Here is a 24,502-nt window from a genome sequence, read left to right as displayed (position 1 = left end):
TTCTAGCAGTGACTCTGCACATTAATACATACCAATATATTAAGACAAAATCCATATAAACTTGTGCCTAAGAAAACACAAGAGATGTTGTAAATGAAAAAACCACAGTATCATCTGTCTTCTTTTGGCATTTTTCCTCCTCTATTATAGCCTTCTAATTCTATACAGGCTAAATTTCCAGGAGAAAAGCCACCCCCAGAAATCTTTAAGATGAAAGTTGACTTAAGTTATCCTAGACATATTTCATTGAAGATTAAAATTTGTCTACCAATATTGTACCATCACTTTGCCTGTAATTAAAATCAGATAATTCATGCAAATATTTCAGCATAATATGTATGCAACTTCAGTTAAAATTTAACCTAAAATAAAACAAAACAAGTTCTGGCAAGATGGAGTTTAGACAACTAAGGCACACCTTGATTTTAAATATTTTTTTTATTGAAAGCACTAGTGTAAAGTAGCCTAAACATTATTCACAATAGAGACACAATCATCTTAAAAGTAAACCACTCCAAATCAGAACCCACCCTTTTCTCTAAAGCAAACTCCTCCACTTCTGCTGAAAGATTTTATAATCAAGAAAAAAATCCTAAGCCTGTTATAAACAGTAGCATGAGATATTATTTGACTACATCCCTAAATCATGCTTAGAAAGACTGTCACTGCATCTTTCAGCATATAAATGTAAAATAAAATTTTCATCTACCTCTAGGCATAAACACTTTTATAACGATTGTATCCTAGCTGCTAATGTCTTTAACAAAAAGGACATAAAAATGTTTATTTCTCCTTTGAATCAAAAGTGATTTGAATTCAGAGAATTATTTAGCATTCCGTTCTTTTATAACACTGTACTGTCAAAGCTAATATTAAACCATAACCTGAACTCCATCACCAGTTCCACATCTTCAGAACACTCGTGTACTTCAAAACAAAGGAGCGTTCAGAACAAAAACTCCTTTTTGTTGGTAGTGCTGCCTGTTAAAATGTTGAGAGCACACCATGCAGCTCCTTAGGGGCTCTCTGCAGCAGCAACATAAGATCACAATGCCAATCAGCCGAGGAGTACAGCTATCTGCATTTGCTCACAGTGCACAGCATAAGCATTATGCAAGAGACGAGCAATATTTATACATCATGGAGAAAACGATAAAGGACAGAAACAGGATTCATAGAACAGATAATCTGCTTTGTGCAAATTTAATTCAGCCATAGCTCTTATCTCCTTAAAAATGAGGCAGATAAGGTTTTTAATCCTACTGCAGTGTTTTCAGTAATTCAGAGTAGCTGTAAATAAGAACAGAATCCATCTACATGATGGTGGGGGTGGGGGGTTTCTATCATATAGACTCCTAAAAATAAAAGCAGGGAAGACTCCTCACAGAAAATGACTTACTGATTCCCATGTTTGAAACTAGCAAAGCATGCCATCATGCTTCTATCCTAAAACAGCACTTCAACACACAGAGCAGCACAAATTTTGCTTTAGTTTGTATCAGGCTCCACAATTCCATCTGCATTGTATCTACTAAACAGATTGCTCAGAAATTCAAATGCCATTTGATGCCAGACGTACCTGCTTGTATTTTCTGTTGACGGTCTGGCCTCATCAGCTTCCAGCCTTCTGTGTGACGAACAGCATAAAAAGACTGAACCAGGAAGACCCAGAGCTTATCACGCAGCGCCTGGATCTTGCACGTAAAACCCTGTGTTCAAGTAACAAATCAGCAGCTGGCGAGGGGCATATTGTCATAGCAACCAGTCATTATTCCTTTCAGAATCTACTTACTCCCTAAGCTAGATCAATGATGTCATCACTTATATTTTATAACGGTCTGGTAGATGTAGATGCTGTTTTTGAAGGATTATTGCCCACCACAGTGATTTTTTCTGTACTTTAAAACCTACAAATGAGAGCACCAGTAAACACTGCATTGCTCTCATTGCTCTTTTTTTTCCTTTCTTTTTTTTAATGAACCCCATAATAGTGCCTCACTGTCAGCTGTGTCACAACAAGGTCAAATACTCCAGGGAAAAATAATGTATTTGATTAAATTTTCATTGCTTTGACCAAGTAGATCTACAATAGCACCAGATTGCAGTAATTAATTTTTCATTTATTTTTTATTCTTTGTCATACTATTTATGAATTATTCCCAGAATTACAGTTAACTACAGCTTAAATGTCATTATTTAGATTGTGTGAATATACACAGTATGTTACACACACGGAGCCTGACACCTCCACCCAATCTAAAAAACACACATTGGATTTAAGTGTCATTCCTTGCTTTACAGGACAGTCTTAAACAAAAGCAAACGTACCCGTGACCTTCACAAAAAGGGGGGAAATCTTTAGGGAGAAAGGGAATAAGCTCTCTTCCCCTGTAAGTTTTAGGTAATGCAACATTTTGATAAGTTCTTTTCTTATCACAAATATAAAGTGATAGTAACGATCAAGAGGGCAGTGCTGCCCGTAGGACTTGGATTTTCAGTAACACACAGGAACTTTTTGATTGCCCTGGATGGGGTTCCTCTTTAAAGTAAACAAATGCCTACATTTTCTATACTTCCAAAAGGACCTTGGATTTATGCAGATGCTTTTCGTGACCCCAGTTGCACGACTGAGCCATCTGAGTTCACACCACATCATCTGATTCGAACCATGACATGAAACAATATCAGGATAGTTTTTCTCCAGACACTGCACACTGCAGAACCTACCATCTCCTTCGCATTTGCGTACTCCAACAACATATCCACTGCCACAAGAAGAAAGCAGCTATTTTCATTATTAATGCTTTTTTCAATTGCATTGAAAATTAGTTCTAGAAGGTCAGGTTCGCTGCTCATTGCCTGTGCCTGAGGAAACAATGAAAGGCAGTCGTTTAAAACAAAAGAGTGTACTTTGTATGCAAAAGCATTACTGAGCAGAGAGGATCTGTTATCAAGCTGTGCAGGAGGTATTCCAAAGCTGAGCATCTTCTTTTGTATCCATTCCATAACCCCACCCCTCTCCAGGCCTCTAGCAAATCATTCTGAGGCCTCTCTCATTAACAGAAATTTAAGGAACAGGCACAGCGTGACAAATTTACAGCCCCGTGCAACTCTGGATCCAAAGACAAATTATTTTAACATTTCCCTATTTATTTTTTACTCCTCTATACATACTAAAAACCATATTTCACAAGAGAAAGAAACTGGCTGGATGACTAGGTATGTTCTCACCAAACCCTGCGGCATTGCCACATTTGTGCAACTTGCAACAAAAATTAGAAGTTTGAGTACACTGCTCATACTCATGATCTTGTATGTGCTCTTTGTTATTCCAGGGGTCTGAAAGACTTTTTGAAGCTGATATCTATACTTAACTCTTTGCAACACAGAAACTAAATTAACTGGAACTTTTGCTTAACTGAAGCACATAATCTGAATGCAGTATTAGTCCTGTGTATCAAAGTGTTTATGTGCTCTAAAACAAACCTGAAAAAACCCACCCCCCCAAAATCTTAGTGCTGCCTAAGATTTTTTAAATTTTCCATAGAGTTGTCCTTCAAAGCAGAAGTTGAAACAATTTTGGTAATTTAGCAGCCTGAACTACCCAAAATGTGATATAATTCAATTTATTTGGAAGCATATAATAACTTGAGGGCATTTTACCTGCAACAAAACAGAGAAGCCTTCACTTTGTACTACATGCAGGAAGTTTGCAACAATAAAGGTTACACATTCTTCACGCAGCCCTGATGCCAAGGCCACAGCTGCCTCCGTCCATTTCACTTGGGGAAGGCTATTGATCAGTCGGTCACTCTCCATCAAAAAGAAAGCAGCATTCTTGTGGTTCTTGAAACAAAACCAGAAATTAGCCTGTTGCCAAGTAATTACCTAAAGAATTGCTGACTGTAAAATAGCTTCTGTTTGGTTACTGAACTTTTAGACAGGGATCCAATAATGTAATTGTTTCCCTTATTTAAGTAAATTTGGATTTTTATAATTCTTATTATTATACATGCCTTTGAAACTAAAGCAGAAAAAAAAAAGGATTGGTTGTTTTGCCTGAAGTTAGGCAGTAAAGTTTTTGGTAGCTTTTATTGGATTTGTTTCAACTATATCATTACATACTGCAGTCCTGAAGAAAACAAGGCAAATGTTAGCTGAAGAAACTGAATAGAGAAAAACATTAAAGGTGATGGAAAGATGTAATAAATTCTTGAACAAAACAGCTAAGGTGAGCTTTTAGGTGAGTGTGGATGCCCTCGCATTTGGAATACAGAGAAAACATTTTCATAATTATGAATCCTTTTGCTTTATTTAAAGGAGTCAGACAACAAATACTTGTCTTCCCAGATGAAGTTTTTACTGAACTTACCCTCTTTGTTGTCTAAAGTTTCTCAAAGAAAAGTAACTGTTATGTTTCTAGTTATATTTCAAACATGCAAACAGATTTGCTAAGATTTATTACCCTGGTCTGTGTCTTTGGTTCTTTCATGCATTGCATCAGCACAGTACCTGAGGGCAACTTCTACTGCCTAACACATCACTTGAAAAGAACTTGGAATTTATGGTTATCCACATTACAATGGCCTGAAAGCTCTATTCAACATGACCTAGCAGGACACTGATAAATTATGCAATAACACTGGAAAAAGCAACAGTTCAGATAAATATTTGACACAAAAACCCCTACTGCAAATTCAGATCACAATCACCTTTGTCCTATGCAACTTAGAAACAGGGAGTACCTTCTTTGTGCACATTAGAGTTAAAACATAAAATCTGACCATCCATTCTTAAAATGTTTGTTAAAAATTGTTTTACTCATCTCTGGGAAAATTCAGTTTGCTTCTCTGCAGATCACATAAGTTAAAAATTACATATATGCTTATGGTTTGATTTTGCTCCTACTGGACTCAATTACAAGCTTTTTGAATTGTCTTGAATACAACCCCTGCTCACAAGGCAATAAGCATTTACTCCCATTAGACACTTGCAGTGGAATATAAAATGCCTTCATGGACTTCTAATTAAATCAGCACTTTGTAGAAGTGGTTCTAACTGAATTTTACTTCTCTTATTGTACTTTTTTTCCTAATCATTCTAATGTGGAGTCCACTTATATAAAAAACCAGTAACTTTCTTGCATGAAGTTGAGACACCAGGCACAGGTACACAAAGCACCTGGCTTGTGCTTTAAATAGCACTCACATTTTTTTGTTTCTGTGTTCATCACTGTGGTTTCCCAGGGATTTTCCCATCAGCAATCTCCTTTTCTTTGCACTTTTTTCCTCTAAAGGGCTGTCCCATTAACTACGTTCTACAGTTCCAGGATCAGTAGATGAAGGATCAGCAGAGTTACAGTGTTTAACTGGGTGTAACCGTTAAAGTTTTACAGCAGAGAACTCTAGCAGCAGAGAAAAAGGATTGTAAATCATACAGTAGCCCTGGCAAAATTAATGCCAGACCTTTTCTTCTTCATCCCTCAATCAGCCTTAAGCATTTTTGCAGATTGTGAAAAACTCCCCTGGGAATTCCACAAGTTTTTGGAATGGGTGTCTTAAATGCTTAAATGATCACTCAACAGAACCATTCTCTTGGCAGAAGAGGCTTATGCTTTATTGTTTAATTTTGCAACTCTAGATGCTTTCAGACTTCAATCCATAAAATACCAGTGAATCTTGCAAAGAAACACCAACAAAATTTTAGATCAATTATATGGGAACTAAAACACACTTGAGTCCAAACTGCAGAAACCTTCCAGAGAAGCTGGGTACACAACTGGGGCAGAACCAAGTACCACAGTGCCATCATGACTGTTCTGCAGATGCTGGCAGCTTAAAAGTAGCACATGCACTTCAACACAAACTGTAACCACAGCTTCTTTACATACTAGAATAAGCAGAGGGGAAGGAAGGCCTGAACTAGGGGTATGTTTGACAGTGTGACATGGCCATACCTGAGCTATTTAGTTTGGGTAACACAGTAACACATACATGGGGACAGGGACTTCAGCATGAGATATATGAGATGCCACATATTTAGTTGTCTGTTGTGTGCTAGAACCAAAATCATGCTGTGAATGTTACCTGAGCTTGTTAGATTAAAATTTGTCTGTGACAACCCACATTACAGCTACATACATAGACAGTCATGCTTGGCAGCAGCTGAACAGATTTGCCTTTATTTCTACATACTTTTCATGTATCTGTTACAATTCAGTGTATTTACAGGCTGAGTACTTGACCAAATTTCTGTTAATAGATCTTGTTTAAATCAGTTAACCTTAAGTAAGCTCTGATCATAGTTTTATACAGAAATACAATTAGAAAATACTTAAATTTAGGCAGGTCTAAATTGGAGCAATGTAAGTATGTGCCACAAAAAATGAAAGCTGAGCTCTGGGTGGACCAGTGTAGTACTGTTATCAGAGAACTAGAAGATAGGGATACTATACTGTTACTTTATTTTTGTAAGGTCAGCCTGCCAGTAAACAAATGGCTTGTGATCACTGATAGCCAATGATCACCTGAGGTCTGAAAAAGAAAAGAAGTCAATTTTTTCCAAGTTTGAATACAGCTAAAGCGGAAAAGGCAATCACATGACATAGAAATCGATACAGTGATTTCCTGTTCCTCACTGTCCAAATACATAATCAGAGAATCACAGGATGGCCTGGGTTGGAAGGGACCTGACAGATCATCTAGTCCCAGCCTTCCTGCTGTAGGCATGGACACTTTCCAGTAGACCAGGTTTCTCAGAGCCCCATCCAGTCTGGCCTTGAATACTTCCATAATGTTGCATTATGATGTTGCACTTGTGTTTCATAAAAATATTTTCTATTATTATGCTGGACTTGAATGTGATGTGTACCATGAGGCAAAACAATGACATCTCACATCAAAATAGTTTTTTTAATTGTTCTTTTAATTGGAACTTCTAGATATTATAAATGTACTACAGATTTAAGATACTATAGTATCTCTTAAATTACATTGTACAGCTAAACAAGGAAAAAAATTATTTTTATACAAAGCACACTACTTACCAAAGAGTTAATCAACATAAGAAAACACTTGTTCTGAAGTTCAGTAGGTAAATTGGCAAAGCTTCTCTCTGACAAACATCTTGCAAAATGTTTTCCTACCCATCTGTTGAAAAGAGAGCCATTCTTAGTTAAGGAAGATGAAAAATGTTCTATCTTCACTTGTTAGCATAGAGTTATACCTCTAAAGTATTGTGAAGAAAAACATGTTTAAAATGTGAATGTTTTATATGCCAATATAAACCAAATAATCAGTTTATTATTATTACTATAACCAAATGCAAAAATAATTTCAACAGAAAGCACAGAAATTAAAAACAAGTAATATTTTATTTTATTTTATCTTACTTACTTCATGCAAGCAGCATAAAGGTTTTCCACTCCCAATGAATGAGCAATAGCCATGCATTCTAGTACAGGCTGCTGTTTGCCAGGAACAGGCTAGAGTGATTAGAAAATTATCACAATTATTCTACATTTTGATTTACAGAAACCATTCAAAAGTACAAAATCTTCAGTTCAAACAGAAGCAATGTCAGCTACCATGGTATTTAAAAGTTTGTTTACCTTTTGCAGTCATCTATTTCCATGCATCAGTAAAGTAGGATTCAGCCTCATGAACCTAACACATGAGAATGCTCAACTCTTAGCACCTGTTTGTTTTTAAACTAATTTTAATTGAATAGAAGTTTTTTCCAAATATATGCCCACAAAATAAGAGATCCAAATATATAGTATTTCCATATGCCCACCAAGAATAATTATATTTACAATGGCACATATTAACTATACTCGGTGTAATTTAATACCTTGAAATAATCATGTGGAACACTGCTTTTAATCAGCTAGGGTTTCCAAGTGTATATAACTAGGTGGGTGATATCACAAGCCTTACTCCCACCATCAATCCCAGTGAATTTAGCAGATTCACACCAAAGAACAGGGACTGTTGACTTAACCCAACACACTGACCACATAGTTCTTACATAGGCTGTCACTATGATTGTGTTAAGTAATAGATTCAAAATTCTCAGACTTTATAGCTCACAAAGTAGCATGAGAACTGACATACCTTTTGGAAAAAATTGCAGTAATCTCTTTTCAAAATGTAGATAGCTACTTCTTTTAGCCCATCCAGCCCATACATATCTGCAATGCCCAACATGCGACTGAAGAGAAAGCAGTAGCAACAGGAATCAAAAAATCCTTGTGATACATGCATTTTGCTTACAGGAGAACTTACATGCTAACTTCACCTCTTTGTTCAGTCAGAACTTACTAAAAAATAGATTGATAATGAAGTGTGACACTTGCCAAAGAATAATCTTCAAATAGAAACAGGTATTGACCTAAAAATAATCTCCCAGCCATCGAGTTCAGCCTATATAAAAGCAAGTCTCAGCCACAAGCTGAGAAACTGTTGAGAAGACTCTCAGTTTCTCTATTTTAAGGATAGCAAATGAAAAAATATCTGTAGCAGTGGAGTTCTGGAATTTTTTAGTTTTTTTCCCAAAGATTATATAAAATGTTAGTAATGACATCATCATTAAAAAGCGGAGTGAGCAAATTATTATTTTATATAATAATACAATAATTTTATTTTCTATATCAATTCATTAGCTAAACATTGATATTAGGACATATTACAACCAATTCCATATTTTTAGGAAATTGTAGCATTTTAGTGTTTAGTGGCAGAGTTCATCACCTAATATATAAACGGTTTCAGAGAATAATTCACAGATTTCAGAATTTACATCACTAATACAGGATTATGTATAAAACAGTGATTAAAAACTATCCCAAAAGAAAATAACATTTACATTGATTCCTATATATCATGGGTCATGGATCTAAGACTAACTACTTAACCTTCTCATCAATTCACGTGATTATTCAAAACTGAGTTAAAAATATTAACTGTTATATATGATCACACATTGTATTATTCTGAAAACTAAAAGGAAGGTACAGGCAAATTGGGAATTACTTTGGTATAAAACATTTTCCTGTTTTTCACTGTCCTCATAGAGTATTCCAAAACCAGCTGGCACACCTTTTCTAGTAGCTGTCAAAAAAATAAGATTTCTTCAACAGCTCTATTTTTGGAATTTTCCTTTTGACTTTTAACTGAGAAAATATAGAACAAGGAAACTACACTTAAAAAAGAATAAAATTTGACATATACCCAACATCAACTTTTTCTGGGAAGTCCAAAACAGCTCCATATATAAAATGCAAGATGGCATTCATTTCTATGTGGCTTATGCTGCAAAAAAAAGAATGAAAAAGTACAAATAAAGACATGCCCATAATAAAATGCATCACATTTCCTAGCCAAAGAAAGTTGGTCAAAAAGCTGATATATCATCCAGCTGCTCTGTGAATGGAAGGCAAATGATCTGATAAAAATAAAGCAGTACAATTTTGCAATACAAAAGTATCTAAATGGACTGCATTTTGGGTGCATTAAGCTATTAATTCTATAGTCTTGCTGAAACTTTCCAATACTTTAAATTTTAAAAGTGATAATACTAATAACTATATTATTTACATGGATAACATACAGGAAGAATTTATTCATCATTGCCAGGCACTTTACTAGCAAGACATCAACAATTAAGTAACTATATAGTTTAAAATAATTTTATTATAATTACTTTAAATCATTATTTTAGGATATATTTATCTTTTGAGATACTAAAAATGCATATAGTAGTTTTATTACAATGCTAAATAGAAATGTTACTTAGAATATTTAGAAAGTGTTTATTCAGATTAAGAAAGCTGTAAACCCTACACAGTAGTGTTTGCATCCTTTCACAGTCCCAACATCATAACGCAGAAAGGCCCTGAATGCATAAATGATGGACATGATCTGAACAACACTTCCTTGTACTTGTGCACATACATTTTTGTGTGCAGTCTTCAGGACCCACAAGTGCTGTCTGCATTGGTATAAATGGAATAGCCATGCAGACAGAGCTAAGACCCTTTAAAACAATAGACTCGTTTAAGCAACTGACAGGGATGACTAAAACAAAGCAATCCAGTGTTGCAACATGCAAAGAAGCAAAGTCAGCACAGCTGTCTCCCTCTGTATCTGTACACACAGTAGCCATAAAGTCAGCAAGGAGTTTCCCCATGGTCTTGACAGCTGTTACCTTAAGCAGAATTTTCATTATTTCAGAGTAAGCCATATGTACTTCATTCATGAGTATTGTAAAAGCACAGAAATCAGCACTAAGCAGAAAAGTGAACTAGAAAAGGTAAAATTATGAATATGATTAATAATAACTGAAATTATGAGACACTGGCATGAGAATAGTCTCATATAAGTATTCAGTACTTCTCAGGAAAATGCCTCTACTGAAACATAAGGATGAAAATTTCTTAACCACATAAAAATCAATTACAGAGAGAGAAGTGTAAACACCAGAGTAATTGGTGACTATCAGCCTCTAAAACATACCATAAAAGCTAAAGAAAAAATTAAATTGCAAGTCTATTGTTTTATAAGGATTTGCAAGTTACAACCAAATCAACAGATAATGTTTCTGATTTTGCAGCAGTATTACTACACTGACAGAAAACTAAAATGAACATTTGAGAAAACATCACTTAGCCAAGCAATTTTATATTAACACAAAGCAGTTACATTTTGCAGCACTGTAAGTTACACAGTTCTTTCTGAAGAAAACTGAGGCAGCCAACATCATGCCTGAAAAAAAAAGCTAACATGTACATGGATCAGTACTCCTTTGCTTTTAAAGGAAATTGAATGTATTTCAATGGAGTTTTCTGATACTGAAAAGAACTAACCTGGCAGTCCCCAGCTTATCTATGAAGTCTTAAGTATTTGTCTACAGTGACAGCTCCATTATTCTCACACAGAAATGTGTTCTTCATGGTGAGCAAGCACACTAGATAAAACTACTGTAGTATATGCTGCTGGAATACCATAATTAAACACTGTTTAGGAAATGTTATTTGCCTTTACATTGTGAATATACTTATTGTACAAATAAGTATGAAAATTACATTGTTCAGATGCTCACAATACTTTTCACGACATGTACAGCATGAAGTGCAAAAAAATTTCACAAATAGAATGTGAATACTAAAACATACTGTACAAAAAAGGATTAGTGCCCTTCTACTGATGAAAAAGACTTTTCTTATTAACAAATACACTACATACAGAGTTTCATCCTGAAGTCAAAACAGTACTCAGGAAATATATCAGGCTGGAGAAAAGTGTCAAGGCACATTAATCTTCAGTGCTCTATACACAGCACAGTTGTTACATATTTGCAGTGATTGTAAATTGCCTACCTTTGCTCCCACACGACTTGCAGAGACAACACTTACCCTTGAAGAGTGATGTGCTCTTGGGAGCTCTCAGCCCAACTTCCACTCAGCATAGCAGCAAAGTAACTAGATCTGGCACATAAAATGGCCCTGAGAGAGAAAAAGTAAACATTATTCCACTACACACAAATATTCATGATGAGACTCTGATAACATTGACTTAAATCTTTGCCCTTTATGCATTAAGGTGTCAGGTGTGTACTTCATGCCTTTCCTCCCAGTATGTTTAGAATTTCAAAATATGCTAGAGAAAACAACAAACAGTACCCTATAAATTTTTCAGTTAAAGCTTGTTTTTAGTATGACTTTGAGATTCACACAGAGGAAATCTATTATCACAGGCATTTTCCTTTTATATAAAATTTCACATTTATTTCTCCTGTTTTATTTAATAAATAAGAGTACATAACCATGTTTATACAGCCCCATTATAAATAATTATATCCTGAACATCTTTCATTCTTTTTATATTACAAAATATCTATTTATCAAAAAGAAAACTATGTAATTCAAAACTGGCATTCAAAATTTGCTACCCACCAAAAGTCAAACAAAACTCGATATAACATATGCTGGGACAATATGATGTATTTTTACAACACTGTTTAAGAGCTATCAGCTACTTCTGTTTACACTTACTACCTTTCTGTATTTAAAAGGCATAACTGGCCATAACAGGGCTAATTCAATTTACTACTGCTTCCATAAAAGAAAATAAAACAAGCCTGGAGCAGCAGGCTGCATAGCTCAGTATCTCTACCAGTATCAGTCTTCAAAATATCAGGTAAGAAGACCTTCGCAACAGCAGCTTCTTAAGGTGGAAGTGCAAGGGAAGCAATGAAGACAAGATGGTGGATGAAAACTGTTTTATGGTTTCAGTTATCCAGATCCACACCACTTCTAGTGTTAGCCTTTATGTTTCTTAACTGGGTTACTGCAGCCATAGATAATATTCTCACACATAGAATTTTTTCATGATGTTTGCTAAGCTTCCCATTAGTTATAAAATTAGCTTGTGACATCCATTTCCTGTAGCAGAAAAAGCAAAATGTTACACCAGGCATGAGGATCCTTTCTTTTACATGTAATTGTTGTTTCTTAAAATGTTTCTGAGCACTCTCATTTTGCATAGAAAGAAGCATGAAGAATGCTATTTATGGTCTATTTTCTAGTCATTATATATTCTGTATTCTCTCATCTCTCTTCCCTCCTCCTGCTTCAGAAGTCTCAATACTTTAAATTAGAAACTTGTCACACATTGCTCCAGTGAGTCATCCAGCAATAATAATAACAAAGCTTTTACAGAATGTTTCATCTTCATGAAATACATCCACATGTAAATGACTATTACATCCTAACTTGAAGTAAATGAAATTCTGGGTATACACACAATCTTGTTTTTATAAGACACAATAGCACAGTATCATAGAGATATGGAATACACTTATCTCCAATTTTTTATCCCTTCCAAATAAATTTTAGTAATGAACAGTGATCAATCAACTTCAAGGGCGTACTTAAAGTGGGCATTTCAAAGACTCATTTTAAATAAAACAAGTACTCAGAATATGGACAAGAATGCATTACCTAAGTTTAAATTTTATCAGCTTATATTTATAAAATATACAGAGATACCAGATTATTTTGAAATAATTTTATCTGTGGTTTTCTACTGTGATGTTTTATTACCAAACAAATCTGACTTACTCCATGCAGAGCTCTGTAAAAATCCAACATTAGGAAGACATAAACCAGCAACACTGTAGTCTATTGGAAGTTCATAGGACTTTGTGAGAAAGTTAAGGAATACTGACACAAGTGGTGGGAGACTGTGGGGGCTTACCCTGTCTCCTGTTTGAGAACTTAAAACAAATCCTCCTTACAGCAAGTAAATCATCCTGGTGCTTTCACCACAATGATATAGAAAGTTAGATTTCCCTTATTAGCTCCTACTCTTCACATGTTGCAGTGCTACAATGAGCTCAAGTCCTGTGCTTGTTTCAGAACATCCTTGTTTTCTCTATGATTTAGATGCCATATTTTTTGATGCTAGTTAAACTAGATGCATTGCTCCAGGCAGTATGTGGCCTAAATTAAAGAAGCTCTGCTGATAGAAACTCTTTGTTGAATTTTTTTTTTTGCATTAAAGCATTATTTCTCAAACTTATATATCTGAGAACATATAGGGTAGACCAGAAGAAACAAACATTCTTTACTACCCTACATCCTGAAAATGTAGTATATATCCAATTCTATTATTTTAAAAAATAAAATACCCACATGCACTATTATGACATATCTTCTATAAAGATACTGTAAAGTCAGTAATAAACTGCCCCCCCAGTTCTAAAGAGAAAGTACTAAAAGGAGTGGAAGGTTATTATAGTCCCTCTCAGCTATTTATATGCTCAAAGGGAACAAAATACAGGCTGTCTAGTTTGCTATCTCAAATGCAAACAGACTTATAGTAAAGGTACAAGGAATGGTACTGACACTTTAATTTACTTCCCCAAGCCACTAGAGTACAATAAGCCAAAGTTCTTAAATGGTCTTGGACTTTAGATTTAGTAATGGCTCCTGACAATCTTTACATCTACATAACTGACATAATGAAAGTAAAATCAGATTTTGTTTGCACAGTTTATTAAGAGCAGAAAAAAAAAATTACTACTCCAGAAACTTTGTACCTGTATGGAAGCATTATTCAGCATTTATAACTGAATAGTTTATTAGTAGATTTTTCATTTTCTTTACAGAGATCATATTATTTATATTTTATTTTGTATTTCATATATATATAAACTTAGCAAAAAAACCTGCAAGTGTTTATATGAGTATGTACTCAATGTATACATTTACAGTGGCAATCTTAAAAGTGCTAAAAGTGCAGTTATTTTCAAAATAGTTGCTGTTGATGATAAATGATATTCATTAGTATCAAAGTATGGCCACTCCACACATACAACCTGAAAGCTGTAATGGTTCACAGCTAAGGGAACAGCATCAGCAATAACTTCCTACAGGTATACAGTAACAGCAGCATTTTATACCACAGTGTTATTGATTGAAAAACTTTACTGTAAATACTTATGTACCTGTGAGCTTGAAAACCTTTGCCTTCTATGCAAATATTAATGTCTGGACAACAGCCTTTCTTGTAGAGCATCAATAAGTCTTCTCCTAATACAGATGCAGTTTCTACTTTGGAATTACCTGCATATGAGGAGAAATAGCTGTTTTCACTTTGTCAGGTGTACAGCAGACTATTGACAGTGCACAGATAAAATAGCTGAAAAGAATCTGATGTAATTAGATTTTTTAAAATGGCATATTCAAGTTAGGATTTTCCTTGAAAGGCTTTCCAAACCTTGCTTTTTACTTCTTATTTTGACTTGAGATATCAGAAACTTGACCAATGCTCCGTATTTGGTATCTACAGAAGTGCTACAGTTTCTCTTTCATTATGCACCCAGGTAATTTTTTCTGCAGAGATCCAGAACATCTGCATTAAAGAAAAGCAGCCCCTGAAGAAGTTCAGGGTCATACAGTGCTACAGGCTTCCACCTGAGCAGATCTGCCGTGTCATGGACACAGCTGTAGCAGCCAACACCTCTGGGGAAGGTGCAGTTCAACACTTCCTTGCATTATTTCACTCAAAGCTGTAGAATGGAAGATTCTGAAAGGTTCCAGAACCTTCGTAATTTTGTCAGCATTTTTACAACTGTAGAAGTATTGGGATAATTATTTAAAAGACAAAAAGAAATGAAAGTGTAATTCCAAACCTACCTGCAGTGGCTTTGTTGCTTTCTGTATCAATGACTGCTTCTGGAATTTCTTCCTCAATACGAAATGAACAAGGAACTTCTTTCTGCACAGCTCCACTTGGAGTATCCTGATCAACAGATGTTCCTTTGCTTTGTACAAGACAATTTACATTTTTTGGAGTGTTCTGAAGAGTTGTAGTGTTGCTTTCTTGTATTAATTTGGGTTCCAATACTTTTTTCATCATAGCCAGCTCCTCAACTTCTTTAAGATTTTTATCAGATGAATATACAAGCCTAGAAGATTACAGTAATTTTTACTCCAGTAATATTTTAATTGAACAAAATAAACAAAAAATTAAATTTTTTTTGTCTAACAAAATTCATGACCAGAAAACAAGGGCTGGACTCTACAGTGCTTAGAAACCCTTATAATTTAAAAAATATATCTCTGGAAAACTTATTTCTGTAAATGCTTGAAAAGCATAAACCAGCACCCCAAAATACAAAAACCTTCTAACATCAAGGTTACAGTAAAAAACCCTTAGAATTGTATAGAGATATAAATGAATTGGAGAAATAAATTTTAATTTCAAAGGAAGTACTTAAAGCACAGAAATTTGCAGTTAAGATTACTCAAGAACTTTCACTTTGCCCATACAGTAATTCCAACTTCCCACTTTCCCATCTGTTTCACCAGTTTATTTTTGGATCAAGATCTGGAAAGGCTAACAAAGCCTGCAGTCTGTGACTGCAAAGATGTCATATTTATAGAAAGATACTGCACTCCAGCACAGATAAGATGCTTTATCCTTGGTTTCATACCATATAGATGAAGCTAACAAAGTTTAACAGAAGAGCTACAGTTACTTTGGATGAAGCAGACACACTTAGAGATCTGCTTTAGTCTCTCATTCCTTGGCAAAAAGGCATTTTTGTTAATACTTGGCAGAACAATCATTAGTGTATTATTTGAACACTGTCCTATAAAGGGACAGAGAAAACATACAAAGAAATTATCTTCCTTCCTAAGTCCTGTACTTAAAGGATTGAGAGAGGAAGAAATTTTTTTGTCTGTGTGATACAGGTTGTCACCAAGAGAGAATAAGGAGAAACAAGGATGTAAGGAATGAGAATTGTAGTATTTTATTAGATTTTGAAAGCAAGGGCCAGGAAAGGATGTAACAGAAACAATATGACTTCACATTGAGACAGTAGGATTGATGGACCCATTTTAAATGGGATTTTAAGGTTGCTGTATCTGTATGTTCTTTCAGAACTCCTAACCTGTGAACTAACCATATATTGCTCTTCATATTTAAGGTGCTTTCCAACCTAGCCTGCCAATAGCATGAGGGAAAGACCAAGTCATAACATGCCATAATATCAAGAACAGGAGCACAAGTGGCTTGATGGAGCAGGGAGACTTTGCAAGTCTCTAGAAAATTCAAGACCACTACTTCCACACATTTTCCTGCATTCACTGTGCTTCACAGTACGTAACATCTGTGTTTTACAGCTCTAAGGCAGTAGGACTCAAGAATACAAATTCGGTAGAAACCCAGTTAAGCTAGAGATGCCAAAATTTCACAGAAGTATTCTGAAGTTCTGTCTTCAAGTTGTTTGTCCACATTAGACCTTCCAAGAAATGTCACTTAAAGTCACATAAACAATGCCAGTACAAGAAAAAAAAAGAAAAGAAAAAAATCCAATAATGTTTATCCCTATATCTTCACCAGTTGTAAGCTAATGCCACAATAACAGACGTATACTGAATGTGAATTACAGAAGTATTCTGAATGTGAAAAACTGCAGGAAGTTCCCTAGGAAGGTTTTGTTGGAAAAAAAAATTGCCACTGAATGTGGCAGGCTAAATTTGTACTGGAACTCTGCTTATTCACCTTTCTGTTGCTACAGAGCTTTTGCATATTTACCATGTAAAGACAATACAAATTGACTTTGAGGGAGAAAGAAAATTAGCAGCAACAGATACAGTGTTTTGGCATAAATTAATTATTTTAGTATTCTTACTTTCTACAGTAACTCAAATACATCCATAGGGAATCTCATAAGCTAGGCAATGAGGCAATAATCTCCTGGGAATGCTCAGGGTATTTTCAGACAATCTACATAAGAAACCTCAGGAATGCAATTAATTTTGTTATCACTAGGCTTCAGTCAATAAAAATGGCATCTTTACCACAGATAGGAACTTAGTAAATAAAACCAATAAAGTGGCATTTTAAACCAGAACTAAGTAACTGGTTTCTGGATCTGAAAAAGTTATTCTAAGTAAGTTTTTTCCTGTAAAAAGTCAAGAAACTTTGACTATTTCAGTTAACATCTAAAATCCAGTCACATTCCTGGATTTATTACTTCCAGAAATTCAGCAGGTTATCTTAATATTAGAGTTCTGCTTAATACTGACTGTAAATTTACTACTTTGAAAGACTCATGGAGGCATCCATCATTTTGCTTCACAGACAGCAATAATGATATTGGCACATCTTTTAGAAATTTCCTTTTATCTCAGTTAAATCCCATTAGATGTTTCCAAAATGCAAGATTCTGCAGTTTTCTAAAGCCTGTTATAAAAAACTTTGCTTGGCAGCACCCTGTATTTTATAGGCTCATTTCTGAAGCAGAATGAAGTTTCCTAGACTGTCTTCTCCAGGGTATTAAATGGTGCCTTTCTGCTTAAATAAAAGCTAAGGAAATCTGTCATCCACAAAAAATGCATAGCTTGGACCTTGGAGCTCCGATGGTTTAGTGATAATGTAAAACCATCCCTTCAAAACAGTTACTTTAAGAAACTGGGCCCCTTACTGCAGAATTGTGACAGGAATAGTTTTTAAAAACTGTTCCAAACCTCTTGAGTAGGCATCATGCAATGTGCCATTCTAGTTTTCTTATCTAAAGAGCAGAAGATAACAATTCTATAAAGTCATAAATCTCTTCTCTAAATCAGATAGAAGTATCAACAGAAGGTGATTGCCAGAGCCTTCTCCTCTCCAAGCTGAACAGCCCCAATTCTCTCAGCCTGTTTTCATGGGAGAGGTGCTCCAGCCCTCTGATCAGCTTTGTTGCCCTCCACTGGGCTAATTCCAACGTGTGTTTGCTATTCTGGGGGCCCAGAGCTGGATGAGCACCCCAGGTAGAGTCTCTTGAGAATGGAGCATCCACCTGCTGGTCACACTGCTTTGGATGCAGCCCAGGATAAGCCTTCTGGGCTTTGAGAGCACAGTGCCAGCTCATGTTGAGCATCTTGTTAACCAACCACAACTCTTTGAGTGTCACCATCCAGCCAATTCCTTATTCACTGAATGGTCCCTCTGTCAAATCCAAGCCTCTCAAGGTGAGAGACAAGGATGTCATAATAACCAGATTAACACTGAAGTATTTTCTGCACATGTGTAAAATACCACATTATACAGTTTTACTTAAAGCTATCAGTTACCACAATTAAATGCCAAAATGAAATCCAAATCTATTTACTTTTTAAAATAAAAACAAAACCAAGAATATAGGAAGCCTCTGAACCACTGCCTACCCAGAGTTTTAATGCACCCATGTCTAGCAAACCCATCTGCAGCAAATACTCATGTAACTGCATTTAATCTTGGTAGACTTGCAAAAATATTTCAGCAATACACCTAAAGCAATGAATCTTCATTGTCTAAGTCAGGCATTTCATATGCACAACTTCAACCTACCTTAACCACTTAAGAGTCTTCCATTTTCCTTTAGATTTGCCACAAGAACCATCTACTTGATTTTTGCAGTCAAGATGGTTGTTTTAACTTTGCTTTCTTTAGGTAAGTGTTTCAGTGAATTTCTTCTCAGGAGATGTAACATCAACTGCTTTACTGCCTCACACAGGTGCTGATGACATTTTCAAATTTCTTGTGAAAGCTAAGCATTTCAGAACAAGAATCTGACCCTTAAACAGTCATGGGCCCAGTGAAATGTTCTAACCATTTCTCACAGACTGACTTTTTTTCCTTAGGACATAAATCCATTGCATTAAGATTCTATGTTTTCCAAAGCATTATACCCCTACCAAATATATTGTGACTTGACAGTTCAGCTTCTCAACTGCTTCAGAGAAACTGAGATTAGATATAAACATGGATTAAAAAAAAAAATCCAGTAAGAAAAAAGACCCACATATTGTTTCTATGTATGTGGAAAGGAGATAAGATTGCCATTGTTTGGCATGTCTTTAAAGCCCATTTTCATCAAAATAAACAAGTCATCCTGGTGCAGTCTTTCTTCTCCCAACCGGATATAGCATAAAATCTAAGACATAAGCTTGATTAATTTTCAACTTCCACGAATCAGTCACTCAGAGAAGATACTCCTTGCATGGTAGGCTGCACCACATCAATAGGCATGAGTGGTAAGAGGATAAAAGGGAAGGAACATAGCAGAATAGTGTGTATAAACCACAAAATTTCAAGTACATGTGAGGCATGCTTTTCTCCTGAAATGACTGGTCTGCAATTATAACGCACTAGGGGGAATACACAAGCCTAGATATTAAGGGTAGGATTGCTGAGGCATAAACGTAAAGGAATTCAGTTTACATATGCGTAACTCAGGTTTGTTTCCTCCAAAACAGCCATTAATAAATGGGGACTGTGACAATCTAGCAATCAGTAAGAAACTCATGGGCAAATTATTTAAAGAAATATTTCTCTTTTTCACTACTTTGTAATCCAGTGTTATGGAACTCTTAACTGGGAATTGTATTTAAAGAACAGATATTCACATTCTATTTTGATGTAACTTGTTTATGAAAATCTCACATGCAAGAGAACATCAAGCTGGAAATAGTTTTAAGCCATCCCTTTCTGAATATCAGTATGATGTGTAATTTTATAGATTGGTTTTGTTTTGTTTTTTTCTTCCTGCACACAGAAAAGAGGCTGACAGACATGAGCAACACAGAGTTTGTAAGAAGTGTGGCTAGGTGACAGATGAAACGGGAACATGCTATAGGGTATCCGTTATATTCATAGCAATTACTATAGCTGAAGATTTTTTTATACAAAGGAAAGGTATGCACAGAAAGAAGTTATTGCCATCAGCCTCTCTAGAGTTTACCTTCCAGAATGTTCCTGCCTGCACTTAAGCGAGATGTAACATCCTTGTCCTGCCTGATGCAGAATTCCACAAGCATAACACAGTCAAGGCCTTGGCTGGTGTACTTTGAATCGACTGCTGGTATTGCAAACTAACCCCTGTGGCAGTAAATGTCACAATGACAATTGTATTCCTTTGCATTTGATTGTATTTATTGCTTTTTAGCTGGATCTCACAGTCATTAGGTCCTTCTCTGTCGTTCCTTGTATCAGACCCCTGTTATAAAAATATTAAGAGACAATATCTGGATTTTTATTGCTAAAGCAGTATTTTTTTCAACTGCAAGGGTAAATAAAAAGCAGTTTGCCTCTCAGCGGGCAAGGCAGTAATGATCTAATGATCTGTGACAGATAGTTGTCCTTCAGGGATGCTAAGTTTCTCTTCTTGAGGCACACTGCAGAGCCCAGCTTAAGCACTCATCTCTGGCCACTGATGTACTTGCAACTGTTGACATTTTCCTAGTTGTGTCCTGAAGAATGACAGAAGGCTATGGAGGGCAGAGTCATTATTACATTAACTTCATCAGGCAAAAATGCAGGGCGCATAGTGTCTACCATATGGATGCTGCACTTCTGGTGATCACAAGTTTCTTCCTGGTGTCCTCAGACAGTGCAAGTGTATGGAGGGAAACAAAGCACTGCTTAGTTGCTCATCTACCTCGTGCTGAGGCTATGCAGTAAGACCAGCATGAAGTTTACTATGTCCTCCCTCCTGCTCAAAAATTCTCAGAAGCCTGGCAAGAGGAGCTGCACAGCCTTCAGCACACAAGTGACACGTAGCCCACATCTCTCCTGATTAAGGACGACAGAGGCCCAAAGGAAGTGCGCCTCACTGAGATGCATGCCAGATATAGCTTGTGAGAAAATAAAGTCCCCAAATCCCCAAGGAAAGACAATTTCTACTTGGGAAAAGCAAAAGCAATGCTGAATATAAACAGGAAAAGGAATGAGATTTTGTCATAGCTTTGATTAACTCCTCAATAATATTACTGGTATTCCACTTCTCATATATACAAGAAATCAGAACTTTTGTAGAAGACAGTAACTTTCTCTCAGGAGCTCAGCTGCAGCTACAGGTCTTTGTTACAACTCATCATGGCAGTTTACGTGCTCCAAGAACTAGGCTGGGTTCCAGTAAAACTAAAGCTGTAATTTAAGGCACTGTTTTGCACTTGTGAAGATCTAATTAATTTGCATCTTAACAATAAGAAACCACTGAGATTCAACAGCCACTGATACTACTCGATCATCTGAACAATGGATTAGGGTCTTTTCAAGCAAAGCTGCTTTCTTTCTTTGGGCCAAATGAGCTCACTTTTGTCAAACTTCAGTGCACTCTGTAAGAACAAATCTCCACAGAATGTGCTAGGTTAGAGGACTCAAAAGGTGATCAAACAGCATGGAAGACTAAGTTAAGAAAAAGCAATTGTCTTGTAAAGCACAATTCATACACAGCTTAGAGCATATGGGGAGGTTAATTTGAAGATTCTAAACTCACTGTGAAAAGAGAGAAGGTTTATAATTAGTTGAGCTGAGTTTAAAGATGTTTTCCAATATCATGCTTTTTGGAGAACATCAGACTCCAGACATCATTCCTTGCCTTCCAACAACCCGAGACAAAATTGAAATCAAGTAACAGTGCTTTCATATTAAGTGGCTACCGTTTGGAATACAACCCCTCGATATAACAGTATAGAAATAACTAAAATAATTATTTCCAAATTTGATTTTTTAAAAATTTGAGTTATCATCCTTCTCCATGAAATTCTTCTGTAACACCACTTACATGAATGTGAAAGAAATTAATGGTATCACAGTAACAATGGAATCAGGAAAAATACAAGACAAAACCCATGCTGTTTTGTTTCTTACCACTTGTTTTGCAAATGCTCCTGCCAGGCTGTGGCAGTAACCCAACAAATGCCTATTTATCAACCTGCTCCACTACAATGAATCTATGTTTCAGATATTACTCTGAGTTCAAAAAGTTTTCTTTCATAATTAGGTTGTGTTTCAAGCACTAAACTTTTAAAAGTGCAACACTCTCCCCTTCCTCTTGACAACAATCTGAAGAGCCTGCAAGTACCTACATTTTCTAGGCACATCCTGAATTCATGTGAAATCTCCAAGTTCCTACTACCACTTAGCTCCTGGTGCATTCCCGTAAGTGCAGATCGGCTCTAACACCAATGCTCTTTTAGGGAAAATAGGTGGCACCACCACAGCTTTGTTAGAGAAAAGCCGGTCTTTGAAAAAAGGATTAGAGAAACTTACAAGAAGGAGGATTGCAAGGTCTGGTGGAGCACCAGCCAACACCCCTCATGTAACTCACCTAAGGTTTGGAGTAAGATGAGAGACATTGCATATGTGGCAATGGGAAAACAGCTGGCAGTGCAGAAACATGCTGGCCCTTGCACCAGTCCCTGGGGAGTAGCCAGCCCACACACCTCCCTCTGGGATCTCAGTTTGCATCAAAGCTGTGCTGTGTTTGGCCTAGCCCACGGCTCACTAGGACTTGGGAGATGAGTTTCTAACTTAATGCATTTTCATCCAACTTGCTGAAGTTCTCCTAGGTTCCTCTATACATAACTTTTTTAAACATGAGCTGAGAGTGGGTTTTATTGGCTGTTTTCTTTAGGGAGTCTTACTAACAAGGTTGTAAGTAGGCACAGACAATCTCAAAGGAATTTTGCTGTTTTTTTCTCTTTTTCTATTGCAAGTCCTTCACCTATCATAAAAAAGCACGCTAAGGTGGAGAGTACAGCCATGTGCTATCAGCACAAGGACAAAGGCAGGGGAAAATAAGGAAGTTACAGAAAAGTCCTCTGCAAACTGCAAGAAGGCTGTGAGGATACTGCCTTGAATGGGAAAAGCTTCAGAACAGGTGCTGATACTGGGAAAAAAGAAGAGACAGGACACAAGAGAGGTAGTGCCGAGGCCAGCGCATCAATCCTGCCGCGGCCGCGCACTCACCGCAGGAAGCGCCGGAACTCCGCAGGTCCCACGCCGTCCAGCCGCAGCACCTCGGGGGCCGGCTGCCCCCCCGCCAAACCGGCCAAGAGCCGCGGGGCCCGCGCCAGCAGCACCGCCCGGTGCGCCCGCAGCGCCGCGTCGCCTACTCGGATGGTCACGTCGGAGTGGGTCCCCTCCGCCAGCAGCCTGCGGGACGGCACCGTTACCGCGTGTCCCCGCCCAGCCCGGGGCCGCCCCCGGCTCGGCCACCGCCCCGCGCCCACCTGCCGAGGTCCTGCCGGAGCTGCTGGGCCAGCGCCTCCTTCAGCCGCTGCCGCTCCGTCGCCGCCGGGCCGGGGCCCTTGGGCGCTCCGCCGCCGGCGCCGCAGCGCGCCATGTGCCGGCCGCCACTCGCTCCGCGCCAGACGTGGTGACAGACGGACGGGGCGGGGACCGGCAGCTGGTCCCTTCGCGGCGGCCCGCCGTACTCAGGGGAAGCACGGGGACAACGCTGGTAGCGCGGGCAGTACCCGAGTACGCCTCCCGGGTGCGGGAGCGCCCGCGCGACCCGCGCCGTGCGGGATGCGGCGCCTTCCCCGCTCCGCTTGCGGGGCGGGGCCAGCAGGGGTCTCCGCCAATGAGGGCGGGCGGCGCTGGTCTGGCTCCGCCCCCAGCAGGGAGACCTCGCCCCCGGCAGGGCACCAGAGGGGAGGGTGGGGCCTCCCGATGGGGGCGGGGCCATCCCTAGGGGCGGGGCCATCCCTAGGGGCGGGGCCATCCCTATGGGGCGGGGCCATCCCGATGGGGGCGGGGCCTCGGCCTGCCGAGCGCGGGCGCCTCCTGCCCGCTCAGCTCGGGCCCGCCGAGGGCCTTTCCCGCCGCGCCCCTCCGAGCGCAGCGCCCTCGTGTGGGCAGCGCGGCGTCGGACGGCCGTGTTGGCCCCGCTGTGCACCTGCCGCAGGCCGCGGCCGAGGGGAGCGGGCCGCAGCTTCCAGCCGAACCGTGCTCTGCCCGAAAATCCCCACTCCCCAGCACTCGCTGCCTTGCCAAAGAAAAACTGCTGCACGTGTGGTACAAGTCTCTCTGTGCCACCTCCTAAGACAAGGGAGAGCCTTTCCAACTTCATAGTGTTAGTAAGAGAAGCACGTAACCATTTAAACTGGTAAGTGCTGAAGGTATTCAGGGAAAAATGTTTGAAAGGCAGGTACGAGCGGTGGATGGAAAGAGGCAAA

At 38.0% G+C, this 24,502-nt stretch overlaps 1 protein-coding gene across 2 annotated transcripts in view; it reads right to left on the bottom strand.

Annotated features, from left to right (window-relative positions):
• Positions 1–23,857, bottom strand: part of BTBD8 (BTB domain containing 8) — a 40,265-nt gene extending 16,408 nt beyond the window's left edge. For both annotated transcript variants that reach the window (XM_085068057.1, XM_085068058.1), the window contains exons 1-12: positions 23,555–23,857; positions 23,292–23,477; positions 15,200–15,471; positions 14,509–14,626; positions 11,414–11,503; positions 9,231–9,311; positions 8,115–8,211; positions 7,395–7,483; positions 7,046–7,148; positions 3,664–3,846; positions 2,728–2,865; positions 1,580–1,709 (exon numbers count right to left, since the gene is read on the bottom strand). In XM_085068057.1, coding sequence (XP_084924183.1) covers positions 1,580–1,709; positions 2,728–2,865; positions 3,664–3,846; positions 7,046–7,148; positions 7,395–7,483; positions 8,115–8,211; positions 9,231–9,311; positions 11,414–11,503; positions 14,509–14,626; positions 15,200–15,471; positions 23,292–23,477; positions 23,555–23,667 — 1,600 coding nt within the window. In that variant the 5' untranslated portion in view covers positions 23,668–23,857. The remainder of the gene's footprint in view (positions 1–1,579; positions 1,710–2,727; positions 2,866–3,663; positions 3,847–7,045; positions 7,149–7,394; positions 7,484–8,114; positions 8,212–9,230; positions 9,312–11,413; positions 11,504–14,508; positions 14,627–15,199; positions 15,472–23,291; positions 23,478–23,554) is intronic.
• Positions 23,858–24,502: the final 645 nt, after the last annotated feature.

The sequence above is a fragment of the Lichenostomus cassidix genome, chromosome 8 (assembly GCF_008360975.1).
Source record: "Lichenostomus cassidix isolate B80296 chromosome 8, HeHo_3.0, whole genome shotgun sequence".
NCBI lineage: Eukaryota > Metazoa > Chordata > Aves > Passeriformes > Meliphagidae > Lichenostomus > Lichenostomus cassidix.
This window is presented reverse-complemented; position numbering and strand designations above follow the sequence as displayed.